Source organism: Heloderma suspectum, chromosome 3 (assembly GCF_057233095.1).
Source record: "Heloderma suspectum isolate Gila_16-S chromosome 3, 16-S_ref, whole genome shotgun sequence".
Classification (NCBI taxonomy): Eukaryota; Metazoa; Chordata; class Lepidosauria; order Squamata; family Helodermatidae; genus Heloderma; species Heloderma suspectum.
The window spans coordinates 328,688,108-328,703,200 of record NC_139460.1 but is presented as its reverse complement, the minus strand read 5'-3'; the positions used below and the strand labels follow the sequence as shown (position 1 = coordinate 328,703,200).

At 52.8% G+C, this 15,093-nt stretch overlaps 1 protein-coding gene across 2 annotated transcripts in view; it reads left to right on the top strand.

Moving 5' to 3' along the window:
* The window catches only part of FGF12 (fibroblast growth factor 12), a 336,785-nt gene that overhangs the window by 189,465 nt on the left and 132,227 nt on the right, over positions 1 to 15,093 (top strand). Inside the window, exon 1 of one of the 2 annotated variants that reach the window (XM_084847821.1) lies at positions 8,355 to 9,262. The exons of the other annotated variant lie outside the window; for it this stretch is intronic. Coding sequence (XP_084703947.1) covers positions 9,064 to 9,262 — 199 coding nt within the window. The 5' untranslated portion in view covers positions 8,355 to 9,063. Of the gene's footprint in view, positions 1 to 8,354; positions 9,263 to 15,093 lie in introns of those variants that run through there. 2 annotated transcript variants of the gene reach the window in all.

Here is a 15,093-nt window from a genome sequence, read left to right as displayed (position 1 = left end):
TTCATACACGCATTCATTTAGAAGCAAGAGGGGTGTATAGGGAGGAATGCGGAACCCTCAACCTGCCAACCACCTCCCTGTACTTTTCTCCCCGCTGGAGTTTCAATAACAAAAGTAAGGCCAGCCAAGAGAAAAGTGCATGGGGGGGGGGGAGCCATGGAGGGGGAAGGGTTAGCTGTCCTTGCCTCTGTACCCCTTTGCTTTTGAACAGAATCTTCCACCCATCCCTTCTATATGCTTGTGGGACACCTCCACCTTTCAGCTCACAGAAACGCTGCCACCGCATTGACTCTGGTCCCCCCCACAACTGCGTTCAAAGGGTATTCATAGAATCATAGAATAGTAGGGTTGGAAGGGGCCTACAAGGCCATCGAGTCCAACTCCCTGCTCAATGCAGGAATCCCAAGTCAGAGCATCCCTGACAGATGGCTGTCCAGCCTCATCTTGAACACCTCCAGTGTGGGAGAGCCCACCACCTCCCTAGGAAATCAGTTCCATTGTCATATTGCTCTAACAGTCAGGACGTTTTTCCTGATGTTCAGCCGGAATCTGGCTTCCTGTAACTTGAGCCCATTATTCCGTGTCCTGCACTCTGGGATGATCGAGAAGAGATGCTGGCCTTCCTCTCTGGGACAACCTTTCAAGTACTTCAAGAGCGCTATCCTATCTCCCCTCAGTCTTCTCCAGGCTAAACATGCCCAGCTCTTTCAGTCTCTCCTCACAGGGCTTTGTTTCCAGTCCCCTGATCATCTTCGTTGCCCTCCTCTGAACCCTCTCCAGTTTGTCTGCATCCTTCTGAAAGTGTGGTGCCCAGAACTGGACACAGTACTCCAGATGAGGCCTAACCAGTGTTGAAGATGCCCCCCTTGCTAGGTCAGACTCGCTCCTGATCTCCGCTGGCTGGTTTTGCCGTTGGGGCAACTTTCTGCCTCAAGGATGTAAGAAGGGCCACAGTGACATGAAAGAGTGAGCCCTCGGGCACAAAGCCTGCGCTGTGTTGCAAAGCAGAACTCCTTGCAAAACCTCAGCTGCTTTGAATTTAAAAAGAAGCAGCAGAAGTATGAACAGGTTTTCAAGGAGTCAGTTGCAAGTCAGAAAAGGTTGCAAGGGACTGAGTGGAATTTTAAGAAAGGCTTCGGTTTACTATTGAGCTGCGAGTGGCCTTAGGAGAGACAAGTATTATGATGTTGCAGTGGAAGGGGTCGGAGGTGTAAATGCATTCTTTTCATTTTATTCAAAGAGCTGCTTCCTCAAGGTTTGGGACTGGTCATGCATTCCGAATGAATATAAGGGTGCAATCCTTGCATGTTTAGACAGAAAACAGTTCCACAACTCCCAGCCTGCCCCAGCTACATGTATTATTTTTCAACATTTTTTTCCTTTCAGAATAGGTGCTCAGGGTGGTTGGGGCTACCAAACTGGAGTGAAGAGCCTAAAGTACCTTCCTTCTATTTTTCACACGTGGGAACCCCAAACCCAGGAGCAATTTCTCATTTGACCCTCTTGGTATCTCCCAAATGGTGATGCTCCTTGCTGAGCAGCGCACAGTCCCTACCACAACCACAACCCACCCTGTCAATCCAGCCCAAAGACTGAGGAAACTCAATGTCTGGGAGGGAGTTAAAATGCTGCCATTTCCGGGCTTCCCGGGCCTCTCTCCGAATTCTTCCGCCCACGCCTGCAAACCCAGGAGTGCAGAAACAAGATGAATTTTAATTATTTGGCTACATGCAGAAAGGGGCTGTCTTGTAGAGGATAAAGTATTAATAAAACATAAAGCATCCGTCTTGTTTCTGCTTAATAAGCATCCTTGACAATGTGGAAGACCAAGCGCCTTTGAGCAGTTCTAACAAGAGCTGGTTAAACTCCAGGTTTCCCCCTCAATGGCGCGGTTCTCCCTGAACCAAAGAGCTGTGGGTTGGATGGGGAAACGCCAGGGGGAGGGGGAGGATTGCCAGCCTTTATGGGGTGGAGGGGGAAGCCTGCTTTATTCATTCACAGCTGTGGCCATTTATTTTTAAAGCGATGTTGAATTTTAAACCTCCCCCAGGCTTGCAGTGCTTAGCGCAGCTGTAGGATAGCTCCGTACCCGTGATTGGGAGACTCTGTGCCTGCCCCCTTCTGCTCCCCCATGCACAGGCAATGTCGAACTGGGGTCATCCCCAGCAGCCAGCGATAGTCTTGATATGGAGACCTTCAGATTGGCAGAAAAGCGCTACTACTCCAATAACCACAAGGAAGCACCTTGCATTTTAAAATGGAGATTTAATTCCAAAAGGCTAGAAGAGCAGGGCCATGGCTGAGCATGATGGGAGTTGCATTCCAGCACATCTGCAGGGCACCAGACTGGGGGAACGCTGAGCTGGGTGTGTGCGTCCCGGTCCTGGTCCACATGTCACACACTTCTCCATGACGTTAGCTAGTAGAAGTATTTTAAAAGTGGATCAAATTGCTAGTGAGTGCAGTTCTTGCATCTGAGCTGCAAACATGGGAATGGCAAAACCAAGTTCACAGTGATTCATATCCTAGCAATTGCTTCAAGGGGTGAATGCAAAGGGAAAGCATACTGGATCAGTTTAGGAAAGGCCGCTTGAGCCCACTGATCCTGTGGCACACACCTTCTACACACAAGGCAGAGGGAACAGCCTGAAGCCAGCATGTAGACGGCATGTGAACATGCAGCAACCGACACGTTGCACGTCTTGCGATTTCATTCACAGAAGCACTTTCCATGTAGTTGTTTTATCTGCTGGTTGCTGTTTTCTTCTCCTTTGCTGTTACTGTTTTTAAAACTATACGGACTGTAGGTCACCTCGGACCCCCATTATATACTGCAGAAAGGCAGGATATGATAACTTTAAAACAAGCCGACACATTGAACAGACCTCATGTGTCGCCTGTGGGGGCCTCCTCGCCCCTCTCCCCTCCCCACGCCAAAGGATTTGTGCTCCTCTTTCCTCTTCTGGGTGAGCAGGAATTGCCATTGCCATGGACTGCATGCTGGGGGTAGCTGGGCGGTTATCTCCCCCCACCCCTGGTCTTGAAACGGATGACTTCTGTTCATGCCCAAAATATGCTTTCTCTACTTTGCACTGGGTTTTGTTTCTCTCTCACCATGACAAGCTGATAAGAAGCCATATTCTCTCTACTTCCCTCTGTAGCCAGCACGTAACTTGACTTACTTCCTCGAGTCGTCCAGAGCAGTTCGCTCTGCAGCAGGATTTTCCGCAGAACACTTTGTCTCTGCAGCTTGGCTTCGACTGGGAGGGGCATGAGCCTCCTCTGTGGCACAGAGGGCCACGGGAGGTTCAGTTGCATCCATCTCCATGGCGCGAGCATTCCTCTGCTCCCTCTGGGCTGTGGGTTTTCTTTCGCCCTCCTCTTCTACTCCCCACCCTCCTCCTCCAATTCCTCACACTGCTCTATCCTTTTGTGGCACAGGCTGCATTATTTGTTATCAGGCAACGTAACCCGGTGGAGAAAAAAAAGCAGTAAGTGACGCCAAAGCTGCTTTTATCAATTAGGATACTGAAATCTGATACAAACTTGGCTGTTGTTAGGAGAGAACAAGTGAGAGTAACAGCCAAACTAAACTGTCCTGTCCAAAGCCCACAGGTCTCCTCCCCTCTCCCTGCAACCTGTCCTACAGACGCGCCCGTCGGCATCAGCAACTTCTTCATGCTGCCTGTTTAAATGCGCACATGGTGCTCATTTAAACAAAAGGCAAACTCCATGTTAGGCATAATTGGAAAAGGAATTGAGAATAAAACTGCCAACATCATGCTGCCCCGATACAAATCGATGGTGCTGCCACACTTGGAATACTGTGTACAGTTCTGGTCACCACACCTAAAAAAAAGATACTCTAGAGCTGGAAAAGCTGCAGAAAAGGGTCACTAAAATGATCAAGGGGTGGAGCATCTCCCCTGTGAGAGAAGATCACAACAGCTGGGATTATACATGGTGTGGAGAATGTGGAGAGGGAGACATTTTTCTCCCACTCTCCAAATACTAGAACCCGGGGCATCCTATGAAGCTGATTAGCGGGAGATTCAGGACAGATCAAAGGAAGGACTTCTTCACACAGCGCATAGTTAAAGTATGGAATTCGCTACCTCAACCTGTAGTGATGGCCACCAATCTGGCTTTAAAAGGTGGCTGGACAAATTCCTGGAGGAAAAGGCTATTAATGGCTACTAGTCCTGATGGCTATGTGCTACCTCCAGTACCAGAGGCAGTGAGTCTATGTACACCGGTTGCTGGGGAACATGGGTGAGAGGGTGCTGTTGTGCTCATGCCCTGTTTGTGGGTTCCTGGTTGACAACTCGTTAGCCACTGTGAGAACAGAATGCTGGACTAGATGGACCCTTGGCCTGATCCAGCAGGGCTCTTCTTGTGTTCTTATGGTGCTGCGTTATAGTGTCAGGCCTTTGGACCAGCACAGTCTATTCTCACAGGCAGCCACTTCCCATGGCCTCAGAAGAAAGACATTTTTGCCAGTTCTGTCCGTTTAACAGGCAATGCCAGGGACTGAACCCAGGTTCTTCTGAATATAAAGTACAGAATTCACTTGTAATTTCCTCCCTATTTTTTTCCTGCCCATGACTCTCAGGACCACTTTACATATTATGTTTTCCCTGCATGGAAATATAATTCCAAAAATAAATTAGGTGTAACCCATATCTGTTTAACCCTGGCTATTAGAAGCTTGCCCATGGAAAATCTTACCAGGTTCAGCCTTTGGTGGATCTCCAGGGGAGTTGTTGGCAGCATTCACCAGGGCTGCTTCCATTGGTGTGCAACTGCTGTGATCAAGGTGATGGTCTTGGCTGATCCTCAGTGCTGTGGTGGAAACGGAGAGACAGGGCTCTAATGCATGCTGAGCTGGTACAGCCAACAAAGAAACATGGAAATAATATGGCATTTGGGATGCTGGCTGAACATCCCTACGCTATGGTGATCAATGGCTAATAGTCCATCCAGCATGATCAATGGTGTTGGGAGTTCATGATAGTCTACTAGTAGTTGGGGAGCCCTCTCTAGCTTTTGGGATGGGACCCATCAGATCTTGGGGAACAACACTAAAGATGTATTTTGTGTTTTGGTAACACTTGCTGTATTTTATTTACAAATGTACAAGCAGAGCATATGGGTGTGGGGGAAGGGGCTGCAGACATATTACTCCCCGGGAATATGTGTGGCGTTTTTCTAGGAGTGTCTTTGCCTTCCATATGCTCTGCTTATCTATTTGTAAGTAAAGCAAATACAGCAAAGATGTCTTATATCTCTCATCCAAAGGAAACAAAAGCCTGCAGTTTTACCCCTGCAACTTCCTACCGCTTGGGAAGCACAGAGCAATATTCCGGTTTGAGAGATGGTTTGATGGGGCTTTTGGTCTCTGGTAGCTGGTCCTAGACAGCTGGTTAGGTTCTGTGGTATATGCCCTGGTTCAGAGATTCTCTCAAACTATATTGTCAGTATGCTGGCAACCACTGACCACCCATCTAATGTGTACACAGTCAGATTTCTCTTACAACCAGATACCACCTAGATCCAGTTCAGTACTTCACTCTGATATGGGTAATACAGAATTCTAGTTCTTAAGAAACACTCTCTCAGACAAGATTTGTCTTTTTAAGACAAAGTACTAGCGTAACAGTACTAAATGCAAGAGCTTATGCATGCATAAATTCAAACATGTGAAACATCTAACTTCATTTTCAACAAGGCTTCTAAGCAGAGTCAAGTACATTTGCCAGTTCTCAGTGATAATATCAAGCTCACCAGGTTGATTCTACAGGCAACACGTTAAGGAAAGCTGATTCTAAAGGATGGCTTCCCTTGTTGCATGTTCTGAGTGTCCTTTATATATATTTTTGGATGCTATAAAATATGTCCAAACTATTGTTTTACTGTGGTTTATATTTCTTATCCAAGAATTCCAAAGATAACCTTTCTACTCTAAATCTTCATATGTCTAAATAAGATTATTAAATTTTGAAGTTTCTTATCGAGATTAATATGCATACCAACATACTTATCTAAACATTTTAGCTTCCTTTGGCATGTTACAGATGTTTTTGACACAAACATATTTCTTTGACATCATCCTGTCTTGTGAGCTTGTTTTTCCTTATATATTTATGGTCTCCAGTGAAGCCTCTTGGTCACTTATCTGGTGGCCCATCTGACCTAATAACTTTACGATACTCTACTAAGTGAAAGTTGTAAACCTAAATTTAACATTCTTATCTGGATTCCTTTCTAAACAGTAAAAGGATACTAATGATCTATTTCTAATGGGCCGGTACAAGTGTCTCTCATCTGGCAAACCTCAGAGATAAGACATTTTAATTACTCTTGGGTGAAAAGACCATACTGGGTGGTATTAGGCATTGGAATCCCATTTTTAATTCCAGAATTCTCTTGGAGGCATTTGATTATAGAATTTCCTAATCGAGCAGCAGGGTGTAAGATCATGCAAATATGGAAGAGTTCCACCATGAGGTTCCAGGCATGGCTGGTCAATGATATTTTGCCACCTCATGCAGCTATATACTGCATACATGTGACCCAGCATCTTCTGCAACGTTGCAGAAGATGCTAGAACACTCATCTTTGATGTCATACGCGGGTGAGCAGTGCATGTCATGGCGTTCATTCATGTTCATCTCTCATGACTGGCCTTCTCCTTCCTTCCTTCCTTCCTCTCCGTTGTCTCCTCCACAGCTTCAAGTTAGATTGCAAGTTCCTCAGGGCAGGGACACGCATCTCCTTCTCTCTGCTTATGTTGCTTGCTGTACTCAGTAAGGTCACATACACATGAATATAACAACAACAATCAAGTGCCCAGACTTTCTGTAAGAACCATAGAATCCTAGCACTGGACGAGTCCCAGGTGAATCACCCAGACAGGGAACCTGCAACCCCCAGCACCATCCAGCAGCTGCAGACCCACTTTCACTCTCTGGACCACCCCTCTGGAATTGCTTCCTCTTCCACTTCATGTGTGTGTGAGAGAGATAAAGGATGAGGTGGCACAGAGCGTGAAAGAGCGATGCAGTGTTGCATTCTCTGCCCACTTTTGGACCTGGCTCCGCCCACCAACAGCTGCCTGCCCCAAATGGCATTACCTGTGAATCAAGGGCCCTTCATAGGAAAAAGATTCCCTGGCCCTGATCTGGATCAAGCCCTCTTGCTTTTGAATCAAAGTCAGGTTTGCCGACTTCTTTGGGCAGAGCACTTTCACCATTTCTTCAAGGGGATCCTGCTGCCTGCAAGCCAGCTCCACTGGGGAATTTCTGATGTTGTGTGAATGTGTTTGCCCTTATGGCTCTCCCCCACCCCACCCTCACCCCAGGAGTGACACAACGGTCTTCCTCTAAGCCTTTTTTGTTTGCAAAGTTCAACTTGTGGTCTGGGTTAATTTGAATGTTCATTTTAGGAACATGGCTGTTGGGCTTGAACAGCGGGCGTGGAGGGCGTCCCTTTTGTCCCCCCTGTGAATCTTAATACTACACCCCCCCCCCCAATTCCTGCTTTTGACACAACGGGTGCGCGCGCGCACAGGCACTGGTCTTTCAGGCCTAGCAAGGATGGCAGCTGTTTGGCTCCCAGCGGCCAAATCCGCTGTGCTCTAGCGGGGCTCCCCGCTGGCCGGCGTCCCTGCCCCTTGCTCCGTGATCTGAGGGGCTGGCTCTGGTGCGAGCGACGGGCGTTCTGCACATGCTCAGAGAAGGGCTCGGTTCCTCCCCCCCCCCGGGTTCCGAGAGCTTCGGGAAGGAGGTCCTGGGGCCGAAAGCCAGCCCGCCTCCTGCTGTGCCCCGGCGAGCCGTCGAGTCGGCCTGCCCCCGCAGCGGGCTCCCGCTCGCTCGCGCTCTTCCTCTCGCCGCCCGGGCGAGCCTCTCATCCACACCTCGGTCACGTAGGATTGCGTAGAAGCGGGGAGGGAGGCGAGGCGCCGGCTGGCGGGGGCCCGGGGGAGGCTGCCCTGCCATTCTCCCCGCGCCGCCCACCCCTGGCCAGCCGCCTCCAGCGGGTCGGGGCCCCAGCGCCCGCCCCGCCGCCCGCGCCGGTCCGCGGGGATGGGAGCGAGGGCGGCGGCGGCGGCTTGGCGCCCCCCGGGCGGCCCACGAGTGGCGCGAGCGCCGGCGAGGGCGGCCGCCGGGGCGCGGCGGCGAGGGCTCCGCCGCCCGGCCGCTGCGATGGCTCGGAGGAGCTGAGCCGGCGCGGGACGATGTGGCTGCCGCTGTGGGGCGGGGGCCAGCGGGCAGCAGCGGCGCCGACGGCGGGCGGGGAAGAGGCGGCGGCGGAGGGGGCGGGCATGTGAGACAGCCCGCCCCGCCCGCCCCGCCACAAGCGCGAAGACACGCTTCGCCTGCCGAGCGGCCGGCGACGAGCGGGGCGCTGGGACGGGCCTCGCCGCGCGCCCGGGAGCGGTCCGGAGGGCGATGCGGGGGGCTTTGCGGGCGCCTCCCCGGCCCAGCAGCTCGGCGATGCCGCCCCGACCTGGCCCCGCCGCCGGCGGAGGCCTCAGTCGCGAGAGTGGGAGGCCGCCGGCGCGCCCGGAGGCCGCCGCCGCCCCGTCGGAGCGGGCCCCCTCCTGGTGATGCGCCGCCGAGCCCTGGGGCCCGCGGGGGGAGCGTGAGGCAGGGCCCCGGAGAGCCGCCTCCCCGCCCGGCGACATTTCGGTCCCGCCCGGCCCCTGCGGGGTCGCCGTGAGGAGCCCCCTGGACTGCGGCCGCCCGGCCTTCGCGCAGAAACGCCCCGCCCCGGAGGCAGCCGCTGTCGCGGAGCTTGGCGCGGGACGGGGCGAGCGCCGACCTCGCGAGGGTCATCGGAGCGCCGGGCCTCCGCCCGGCCACCTGCGCCGCTCCTCCCGTCGGATCCACAGGGGGCAGAGGCGCCTTTCCCCCCAGCCTCTGGGCTGGGGGGAGCCGGGGGCTGCCTGGCGCCTCCCCAGTCCGGCTCGGCGCTTCCGCCGCCTGCTGCGCCCATGGGGGGCCGTCGAGGGGCGACGATGGCTAGCGGCGGCCTGTGACGGCTGCCGCCTCCCGTCCGGCCATGGCCGCGGCCATCGCCAGCTCGCTGATCCGGCAGAAGCGCCAGGCCCGCGAGTCCAACAGCGACCGCGTGTCCGCCTCCAAGCGCCGCTCCAGCCCCAGCAAGGACGGCCGCTCCCTCTGCGAGAGGCACGTGCTGGGCGTCTTCAGCAAGGTGCGCTTCTGCAGCGGCAGGAAGAGGCACGTCCGGCGGAGACCAGGTCAGTCGCGGGCGGGGGTCCCGGCGGGGCTCGCGCTGCCCGCTGCTGCCGGGGCGCCGGGGCCGTGCCGGGGCCTGGGCGCGCGCAGAGTGATTTCCCGCGGGCGTGATGTCACGATAACGTTGGAAGAGACCCGGACCAGTCCAGGGTGGGGCCCTCTAGTTCATCTTCCTACTCCTCGCGGTGGCCAAGGGGCGGGGGGGGGGGCAAGGAGGCAACACCCCGCTCTTTGCCGCCTCTGCCTCGAAAAATCAGGGGTGGCGTGTCTCTGAGCCTGGAGGTTCTATTTATCCATTGGGGATGAGAGCCGCAGCTGGACCGGGTCTCTTCCTCCATATGAATTGGTCTAATCAGTAGCTTCTGCGGATGGTGAGAAGAGTCCTGTGGCTGGCGCACACCAAGGTGCATCCATCTAGCCCAGTTTCCAACAGGGCTCAGCCAAAGGCCTCCGGTATGCTCATAAACTGGGCTTGAACGGGACAAGAGCCTTCTCCCGTCCCCCCACCCCGCCAACTAGCATTCAGAGTATTTTTCCCCTGAACATGGAGGTTCCATGTAGCTAATTCCTGTTGATTCACCCCCCCCCCCGCCCCGAGATGCTGGGTCCTTGTAATACCGCAACATAGGCTGTTATAAAGAAGAAAGTGTCCCTGAGCATGTGCAGAGTGCCACTAAGGAACTGCACCACACCCCCGACCCCCAGTCTGGATTTAGGAGGCAGGTTTTTCAAGTCAGAGGCTGTGGTTTTGGGGAGCTGATTTTCAGTGCCAGGAGGTGGCCTTGGAGCATCTGAGGCATAAAAGATGGCAAGAGTTCTCCTGAATATGAGCGGAATGCTTTCCCATGACCGTAGAGCTGCCCCAGGCAGGAGCACAGCCATCCTCAGCACTTCCTTCAGGGGGGTCAGGGATGTCTGTGGATACCACATAGTGTTGCGCTTGGACCGGAGTTCAACTCCAAGATCTGTCGCCTGTTCCCAGGCACAGGGCTGCTTCTCACATGATATGCATTCACTGAACATCCATGAGGTTCCAAGGGTGGGCTCAAAAGTCATACAACTGAATGCAACAGAAATGTTTCTATATGTGTGTTGCACAAGTACACTCATGAGGGATCTGAGGTTTGTTGTGGTTCCATGTTGGATGTCCACTCAGTGGCGAACCCCTGGGGAATGTGTGACGCCACCGATGATTTTGGCTCCGGAATCTATCTTCAGCATCAGAACTCCAGCATACACAATTCCATGGATGCAAAACAATTGCAGTGCTTCTGGGACACATGAAAATGCTTCCCCTTCCTCCTCCCCAGTACATCTGAAACGCGTTAAGGTGGGGCTTCCCGGCCAGTCGATCAGGTGCTAATTGCTCAGGCACCAAAACCTCTCCTGTTAGCAATGAACGGATCTGTTGGGCGGCATGGGGAAGACGTCATTCATTCCAAGCCCCATGTCTTTGTGGTTACGTGTGCTCCAGCCAGCTGCAGGTTACTCAGGAGTAAACCTGTGCAGCATATCACACCTCTGTCACCACTATGAGTCAGTTGAATGGTTAGGGATTTCCCAATTGGGGGAAGAAGTAAGCAGCAACTGAGTTCTCCAGGATCAATGTCCAACTTGCCACTGAATCACTGGGTGGCCTTGGGCAAGGCTGGTTGCTGTCTGTAACACTGATATATTTAGTACCCAAGGCTTCTCCGTCCTGACACAGTTCCGAGAAACTGGTAATGTAAAACACGCTGGAAAGTGGAGTCTTTCCGCCAGCAGAACGGGCCGTGCTGGCAGAATGGGCTCCCCCTTCCCCCAGTAGCTCCCTTTGTGCACCCCCCAGGTCTGCTCCAGGGTGTTGCAGGACCCTCTAGAGCAGATTTGGGTATGTGTTGTGGGTGCTGGGGGAGGAAAGCAGGGGAAGTCGCTCGCGTGATGTTGGATGTAGCCCACTGCAGTCTTAAAAGGGCTCCATGGATTGATAGGTTAGAATGCCGATGATGGTTTCTGTCCATTCATAGCTCTTTAGTACACGTTGATTAATCCAGAATAATTGCCGCCCCTACTTCTGTTCTTGTCATCACATCAAGGATCAGAATGCCCAGTTCACACAACCACCCCCTCCCCCTACGTATTTTGAAAGTTTGGGAGGAACCATGCACCGCTTCTTTGCCATTCTTTTGGTGCCTTTGCACAACATTTGCCAAATTAACTGGACCACGTAACACCCTTTTATTCTGGATTCAGGTGATTCCCAGTAAGAGCTGCCCCCCACTGCTGGCTCTAGGCTTGCATTCTCCAGTACATATAGGAATATTTACTCCCTGTCCAAATATGCTTTGAGGGGAGCAAAATCCATCTTCTTGGAACCATCATGCTCATGACTACAGGGATTTGGGTCAAGTGTTTTGGGTTGATGGTGGGGAAACGGATCCTTAGGAAGCCGTCTTGAGGTGATCCATAATGTAGGAGGTCACGTTGTGTGCTCTGAGGCACAATGACTCCCTGGATCTTGAGGAGGGGTCTCTCCCCAAATCTTGCTACCTGTGAAAGTAACTGGCGATGGAGGAGGTTGAACCAGGGACATTTTGCATGCCTAGCAGGCACTCAGCGATTGAGCTCTGCCTTTGCCTGGAAGGGAGTGCGGCTCAGGGTGTTCTCATGAATCTCCCACCCTGTGTATGCGCCATTCTGTTCTTGGGGATTTCCATGTCTAGCAGTATTGATTTCAACCTGTGTTGAAATCCCTCTTGACCTCCTTCCCTCACCCCTATTTCTAAGAGAAAAGAGGGGCGAGGGCATCAGCGTGCATCGCTTCCTTGATCTCAGGTGTACTGAAGGGAGGAGGGGGAAGGGCAAGAGGGTGGTTACTCAGCGCATGCTCAGAGGCATTTTCTGGCCTGGGGCTGAGCATCCCAATCACATTCCTGGGTTAAGCCTGCACTCTTGCCACATGATGGCAGCTTTGTGGTGTCTGAAACAGTTATCACAGGGTGGCTAGCCAATTGGACTGGCTCTAGGAGCTTCTCCCTACTCCCCCCCCCCATTTCCACTCAGACCAATTGTCTTTTACACTCCAGATTTCAGATGTATACCTTTTACCAGCTTCGGCTGGTTCGCCAGCTACGGCCCCTCCAGGACAGGGACAGCTTGGCCACAGTGGTCCAGGTGCTAGTAACCTCAAGCCTGGATTACTGCAATGCAGTCTATGTGGGGCTGCCCTTGAGGCTGCTCCGGAAGCTGCAGCTAGTGCAGAACGCAGCAGCTCAGCTGTTGTCGGGAGCGGCCCCTTTTCAGCAGGCAACTCCGCTGCTGAGGGAACGGCACTGGCTGCGCATTCGCCATTGGGCCAGGTTTAAGGCTTTGCTACTAGTGCACAAAGCTCTAAACAACTTGGGACCAGGATACCTGAGAGGGCCTCTCCCTTGCCAGCCTGCCCAGTCACAGAGGTCATCGGAGGGCCTGCTCCTGGTAGTTCCACGTGGACCTAGGGCCTGACTGGAGTCCATCTGGAGAGGAGCCTGCAGTGTGGTGGCCCCCTGTCTTTGGAACTCCCTGCCCCTGGAGGTCAGGCAGGCGCCAACCCTGTGTTGCATCTGGTGCTTCCTGAAAACAGTTCTGTTCCAGGAAGTCTTCCTTAAATGACCAGCCACAGTTTTTATTGGCATTCTATTTTAATAATTGTAATATGGCGTTTTAATCCTTTATCTTTTTTACTATTGCACCTCTTATGTTCACTGCTCTGGGATCTGTTTTAGATGGGGAGAGGTATACAAATGTTGTAAATAAATAAAATAATAAAAAATTTATAGAGAAGCTGCCTGGAGCCAGACAGCCAGTTCTCTGGTTCTTAGATATATTGAACCCCAGAGCGGTGCTAGCTAATGCAGCTGACTTTATGCCTCTCCTCACAGTAGGGTTTTTGCTGTGCCAGCATCCTCTGGGCATTTCTCCTGCAAGAGCCTGAATGGGTTGGTACTCCCTTTCAGGTCAGCCAGGCAAGGTTTCCCAGGAGACCTTCCTGGGACTGTAGGTGCTGAGGCTTCGCTTTGTTGCCTGTCACAGCACCATCCAGGCCTCTGCTCTGTTAAGTGGTCCAGGTGGAAACCCATCCAGGCAAAGGAGATGACCAGAAAGTCGAGGGGGAGGGCTCTTGTTGCAAGTATCGTTCTGGTGGAGCAGTGAGCAAGCAGAGGGTTGGCTAGAGCAGAGTCTGGTGCTCAATTCACTCTTGAAAATGAATCTTGTTAAGAGTCAGCAAAGCGTCTGTATGTGAAGTTTCACTTGTGCTGGATCCGGATCTAGAGTCAGGAAGCTCCTTCACAGGGGTAGCACCAGCTGTAATAGGCACGTAATAATACGTTATTGTTATGTAGCGGTCAGGCAGCGTGCGGCCACAGTGTATGTGGGGTGTGAGCATCCGTTCCCCACCTATTAGCGTACATGCATCTGTCTTTCACATTTTACAGGAAATCCGTGCTCCTGCGCTGTAAAAAAATCTGTGGACCTGTCGCTTCTGCATGCTCCCCTAGGTCCGTCATTGCAGAGGTACCGCTTGCTTCCCCTGGAGTGCTCCTTGCACTTCCCTGCAGTGCAAGAGGCCTCAGCTAGACTCTCTTGCCAGCAGGTTGGCCTTTGCTCACTACAGCGCTTCCTCCCCCTGGTCTGGCACACACACTTTCTACGGGATGGCTGGCTGGCATGCAGTCTTAGAGGCAGTCGCTTCTCTCCAGTAAGCCATCATCCATCCGCCACAGGCAAAAGCGGGAGCCGCGGCGGCGTGGGGACGATGTTTTCGCTCTCCCGAGCTTTTGCCTGGTGCGGACAGAGTTTCAGCTTGGAAGGAGACACCTCCTTCTGGGCTTTTGTGTTTGGCGAGTGAGGAAGACAGCATGTGTTGCATAGATATTGTGCCCTGCGTAGGGACACGTGGATCGCCTTTCTGGATCACACCAAGCCCCATCTAGCTCAGCATCCTGCTTGATTGAGGAAGACTGCGCCTCCTCCCCCTGGCCAGTGACCCTGGCTGTATAGGTGTTTTCTGTAGCACATAGCCTGGCTCCCTTCCTGAAGCCATCTGTAGTTCTTACCTGCATGGGCTCCTTCGGCGGCACTCCGATGTTCTGCTTGTGGCACCGCTGCACACACATGACTCGGTGGTGCCCCCAGCAGGCAGGTGGGGACACGTGAGCACTTGGCGCTTGCATGCCTGGCCCACATTGGTCCATGCAGCCTTCCCTTTCTCTTCTGGGGAACATGCATAGTGGTGCATTTCCTTCTGGAGCTGCTGGGCCTTTTCTGTTCCCCGCGCCCTTGTGGCAGTGGTGTGTGCTTCCCTCATGATCAGCTGTTCCTCTGCAGATCTCTGGGAAATAAGATGGCCAAACTGGGGTTTTTCTTCTTAATTGTTAAAACAACAACATGACCAGGAAGGATTCCTGGCAGCGATTGCTCGCAGTTAGCATTTTATCCACCCCACCCTGCTGTAGATAAAGATTGACTTTTTTTGGTAGCAGGCTCTTAATTCTCTTTGTTGTGACAAGGACATCAATACATCCAGGGTCCATTAAGAAGGTGGCGGACTGAGCGCTGGATCCACCCCCAGCTGCACCTGCCGTGTGGTGTGGGCCAGCAGGTCAGCTGCAGTGAATGCATAACTCTCTGGGCTACACTGGGCTCTGTATATGCTCTGCTGTTTCTTGGGTTTCCTTGAAGTCTGGGACCATGCACCATTGTTTAGTGTGGCCTTTTTAATAGCGCAGCCAGGCAGGCTTAACAGGCAGACAAAATTAGGCGGGACTCTGCTGACAGATGCAGTTTCACTCCCTGCCGCTAAACTACTGCTTGG